At 40.7% G+C, this 5,151-nt stretch overlaps 1 protein-coding gene across 1 annotated transcript; it reads left to right on the top strand.

The window, feature by feature from the left end:
- The first annotated feature begins 315 nt into the window (after positions 1-315).
- Positions 316-3,093, top strand: LOC143316312 (stonustoxin subunit alpha-like). The gene is made up of 5 exons (XM_076724198.1): positions 316-339; positions 538-647; positions 1,084-1,257; positions 2,313-2,359; positions 2,528-3,093. Exons 1-5 carry the CDS (start codon positions 316-318, stop codon positions 3,091-3,093), a joined length of 921 nt encoding a protein of 306 aa, XP_076580313.1.
- The last annotated feature ends 2,058 nt before the right edge of the window (positions 3,094-5,151 follow it).

Here is a 5,151-nt window from a genome sequence, read left to right as displayed (position 1 = left end):
TATCAGCTTCCGTTGTTAACTCAGGTTTCCTTCATCAGGCTCTGTGCACGTTCCCATAAAAAGAGACGTTTGCTCCATCATTTGACTCTTTGTCACCACATAAAGGACCAATCAAGTCCCCCCTGCTTCAGTCCAGAGGAACAGGTTGTTATAATGGAGAGCTTTGGAGAATGTAAAAAATAAAAGAGGAAAATCAAGATTGTTGCTGCACATAAGACGAGAGAGGAATGCTGGCAGAAAACTGCTGATCCTTTAAATCGTTCACTTCATATATTTGTTTCAGCACTCAGTCACTCTCAGAGCCTCCTGTTAATCATGAGACTCAGGAACAGGATTCAGGTCTGACACTGTCCCCTCATGAAGGACACATGACTGTGTTCTTACAGACGTGATGGAACAGCAAAGATTTGAACACACGCTGAGAAGAGACTCAACATTTTAAAATAAATGTTCTTTTTCTTCTTCTTCTTCAGACTGAGTGGCTGTAACCTCTCAGAGAGAAGCTGTGAAGTTCTGTCCTCAGTCCTCAGATCCCAGTCCTGCAGTCTGAGAGAGCTGGACCTGAGTAACAACAACCTGCAGGTTTCAGGAGTGAAGCTGCTGTCTGCTGGACTGAAGAGTCCACACTGTCCACTGGAAACTCTCAGGTTAGATCAAGTTACTGCTTGTTGTTTAAGCGTTGACGTCTTTCTTTAACCTCAGAAGTCCACACATTTGACACATACATACATTGATTGGCAGATTTTTTTCTCTCAATGTTCCTTTTATTAATGAAGTCTGGCTGAGATGGAAATCCTCATTTCTGTTTTATTGTCATGTGACTTTGATTGGTGGATGTCGTTTTATTCCTGATTCAGTCATCATTAATTTCCACAAAGGTGTCGCTGAGGACCTCAGGAAGTGAAGTGTCGAGTGTGAAGTCGTTGACCTAAAACACAGAAACTGCTGAGAATTATTATGTGTTGTAAATCCTCCCAAGTGATGCTGCTCAGCCTATCAGATCTCTGCGTTTTGAGAGCAATGATTTGACGGACACAGGACCCTCAGATGATCTTCCATGTGTGTTGTTCTGTGTGTTTGCAGGCTGTCAGGCTGTCTGATCACAGAGGAAGGCTGTGCTTCTCTGGCCTCAGCTCTGAGATCCAACCCCTCCCATCTGAGAGAGCTGGACCTGAGCTACAATCATCCAGGAGACTCAGGAGTGAAGCTGCTGTCTGCTGGACTGGAGGATCCTCACTGCAGACTGGACACTCTCAGGTATGAAGAGGCTGCTGCAGCCACAGTCAGTCAGTATGAAAGAGGAGGAAGAGCTGGAAACATGTTGTCTATCTTTTTTGGTTGATGGTGGATGTGAGTGAGACATGAACAATCACACATGTCGGAAACCTTTGTCCTTTGATCACAACATAAACACTGGTTGAACATGAAAAGGACATATTTGTGTTGGAGGTCTCAAGGAGAACATCTCCAGGAACAAACATGATAATGACCTGTTGGTCATAATTGATGCAGTTTGGACAGATCTCTGCATGGAAAAAGAACTGTCTGTCAGTTTGACAAATGTCCTTTTTGTCCTCAAAAGACATAAAAACAAGCTTCCAATAAGTCCAAAGCAGTTCTATTTAGTTCAAACTGCTGGAACCTGAAAACCACAGGACAGAGCAGGACTTTTGAGATGCTTCATTCAAGTGTTTTTTTCAAAATGTTGGACTTTTCCTTCATCAGTGGAGAACAATTGGACTGAACATGGTCTTGACAGCAAACATGGCTTGCAAATATTTCCATGTGCAGACATCAAGTGGCTCTTCTTGTTCTGGTGAACTTCAGGAAGTTTGACATGAAAAGATTTCCACACAACAGAGTCATGATGACTTGTCTCAGATATTGAATTTATTGACAGTATTCACACTTCTAATGAACACATGAAGCACAGTCACATATGGGACATGACGAGGAGAACCGTGTCCAATAATCAATGATTAAAGCTCTGTTGGTTTGTTCAGTGAAGACAAAGTCAGACTGATTATTGATCATCACAGGTGGGAGAGCGAGAGAGCGATCAATGAGTGAAGCAGCTTAGAATTGAAGTCAGCAACAGATTGAAATGAGGAAATGAGCTGATGAAGGCAGATTTGATGATGAGAGAGAATCAGTGTCGCTGTCAGTGTCTGAGCAGAGCTGAAGAGGTTTAGGGGCAGCAGGGAGAAGCAGGCCGGATCAACATGTTGTGTTTGTGTGTATGAGAGTGATGTAACGTCCATGTTTGCATGCTGAAAGAGGAGGTGCTGCTCTGACCCCCCTCCTCCTTTCAGGGTGGAGCCTGCTGGAGTCCGATGGTTGAGACCAGGTCTGAGGAAGTGTAAGTGTTTCTTTAATTTGACTGATGAAAACAAAGCAGAGCACATTCAGCCATCTTCAAACTGTGACATCACTCATTCACATCTCTGATGTCATCATCAAACTGTCCATCAATCAACAGATGATGGATCAATAACTGCAGCTGTTTTCTTCTTCTTCTCTCCATCAGATTCCTGTGAACTCAAACTGGACACAAACACAGTGAACAGAAGGATCAAACTGTCTGACAACAACAGGACGATGACGTATGTGAAGGAGGATCAGTCATATCCTGATCATCCAGACAGGTTTGACCAGTGGCCTCAGCTGCTGTGTGGAACTGGTCTGACTGGTCGCTGTTACTGGGAGGTTGAGTGGAGAGGAAGAGTTTCTGTATCAGTGAGTTACAGAAGAATCAGAAGGAAAGGAGACAGTGAAGAGTGTGTGTTTGGATGGAATGATCAGTCCTGGAGACTGCTCTGCTCTGATGGTGGTGATTACGTTGCCTGTCACAATAGCATAATAATACCTATCTTCTTCTCCTCCTCCTCCTCCTCCTCCTCCTCCTCCTCCTCTGTCTCTCACAGAGTAGGAGTGTATGTGGACTGTCCTGCTGGCACTCTGTCCTTCTACAGAGTCTCCTCTGACTCACTGATCCACCTCCACACCTTCAACACCACATTCACTGAACCTCTTTATCCTGGCTTTGGGTTCTGGTCCTGGTTTGGTTCCTCAGTGTCTCTGTGTCCTCTGTAGGAGGGAGAGTCTCCTCCTGTTAGAGAAACACTGCTGAACAGATCAGTTGAGTCTGTGCAGGATCTCAGTCACATCAGTCTTTCAGGTAATTGGAATAAATTGATCAATGAACTCTGTTGAAAATGATTGAAAAGATCCCTCATTTACTTTGTGAACTTCTTCCACTTCCAGTCCTTTAAAGATGGAAGCTGTGATCATTAAACTGTGGAAACACTGTTGACTTGAACCTTCAGCTGTGCGTTGATTTCAATTCTGGATCTTGTTCTAATCAAAGCTGAATGTTGCTGTGAGTGTTTGTTGTGTCTCTCAGATCAGGACTAGAGGTCCACCGATACGGTTTTTTCAGGGCTGATACAGATTATTAGAAATCAAGGAGACCGATAACCGTTAAAATATCAGATATCATCTTGACTGTTTCACTTCATGTTGTGTTTTCATGGTTCATTTTACTCAACAACATCGAGCTGAACCAAGATTCAAGTGAGCACAAACTAATTCCTGATGGCTGATAACACTTGAACTGTCTGTTGACGTATTAAGACATGAGGAAGGAGACAGCAACCTTCAAAATCCAAGACAAGTGACCACAGCGAGAGCAGCACAGGTTTCCCTCAACACCAGAGACAACCTGAGGGACGTGGACCTCGTTAGCAGACGTCCACTTCATTCAAACAACTTTATTACCACCAACAAGTCTTCAGTTTGACCAGCAGAGGTTTTGGTGTCTGATAACATGTCGTGATACTGTTTGTGACTCAAACTTTGATTTGGAGTCAAGTTTCATCTTCGAAAGCAGAAAAACAAGTTTGGAAATCATTGTTAAACAAATCTGTCAAAGACTTTTAGAAAAGTCTTCAAACTTCAACGGTACATGAGAAACAACTGAAAAAAAGTAACTTTTTTTTTTTATACTTTATTGTGTCAGTACAGTATACGACATTCCTACAATACACATCCTGTTATTTAAATAACTTGACACAATATTTAGTTTTTTGTTATCTTTCACCCGTGTGGCACAGTCAAACATAACCTTTCATAACTTGAAATACCTATACACAAATACCCCAAAAGTAAGCAAGAAAATAAATAAATAAATAAAAAATAACATTACCCAGCAAAAAATACGCACGCAATTACAACAAATACAACAGTAATATAAATGCGCACAGAAACGGTAAGTAGTTTTTTCCTTTTTTTTTTTTTAGGCTTCATCTCTACTGTATACAGAGGATATATCTAGTTACTTTAAATTAAATCGAGCTCATCTTTTTTCCAACAACTTTTCTTTCTTATTAATTCTATAAGTTACTCTCTCCATCCTATAAATATTCTCTACAGTCTCTAGCGATTTATTTACTTTGGGGGCTTCCAACTTTTTCCAGATTCTTGTTATTAGTTTGAGTGCTGTAATTCTCAGAATCCAAAATAAATATTCTTCATCCTTTCGAAGGCCATTAAAACCTACTTCCAACCATAAAGTGTGTTTATTAAATTGGCCCAATTTCCCAAACATCTGTTCTATTATGTGTATGACTTCTGACCAATACATTTCTATTTTTTTTTACATGTAAAGAATATGTGAGTGTGGTCCGCTTTGTCTTCCCCGCATTCCCTCCAGCAGCTAGAATTATTCTGTGTATATATGCTTAACATCACTGGTGTTCTAAACTACCGTATATTTATCTTCCAAGCATATTCTTGGCAGAAGGGCCATTTTATGTTTGAGAAATGATCTTTAAGACTCTGATTCCACTCGTCATCTGATATAGATGTTTTCAGTTCTATCTGCCATTTATCCTTAATGTTATTTATGTCTTCGGTTCTGTAATCCTGAAATATTTGATACATTTGTCCAGTTATATTTTTCAAATTATGCTTTTGATTGGCCTTTATCATATGTCTCAGAATGGGATGGAGATCTCCAAGAGATGTAATTTGGACTTTTTCCTTCAAATAGTTTCTCACTTGCAAATATCTGTAAAAGTGATTCTTGTTTAAACCATATCTATTTACTGTATTTTCAAAAGAATCCATTGCTTCTTCCTTGTACATTTGATA

This window comes from Chaetodon auriga, chromosome 23, assembly GCF_051107435.1.
Source record: "Chaetodon auriga isolate fChaAug3 chromosome 23, fChaAug3.hap1, whole genome shotgun sequence".
Classification (NCBI taxonomy): Eukaryota; Metazoa; Chordata; class Actinopteri; order Chaetodontiformes; family Chaetodontidae; genus Chaetodon; species Chaetodon auriga.
Note: the sequence above shows the minus strand (reverse complement) of the source record. Positions and strands in the feature narration are given on the sequence as shown.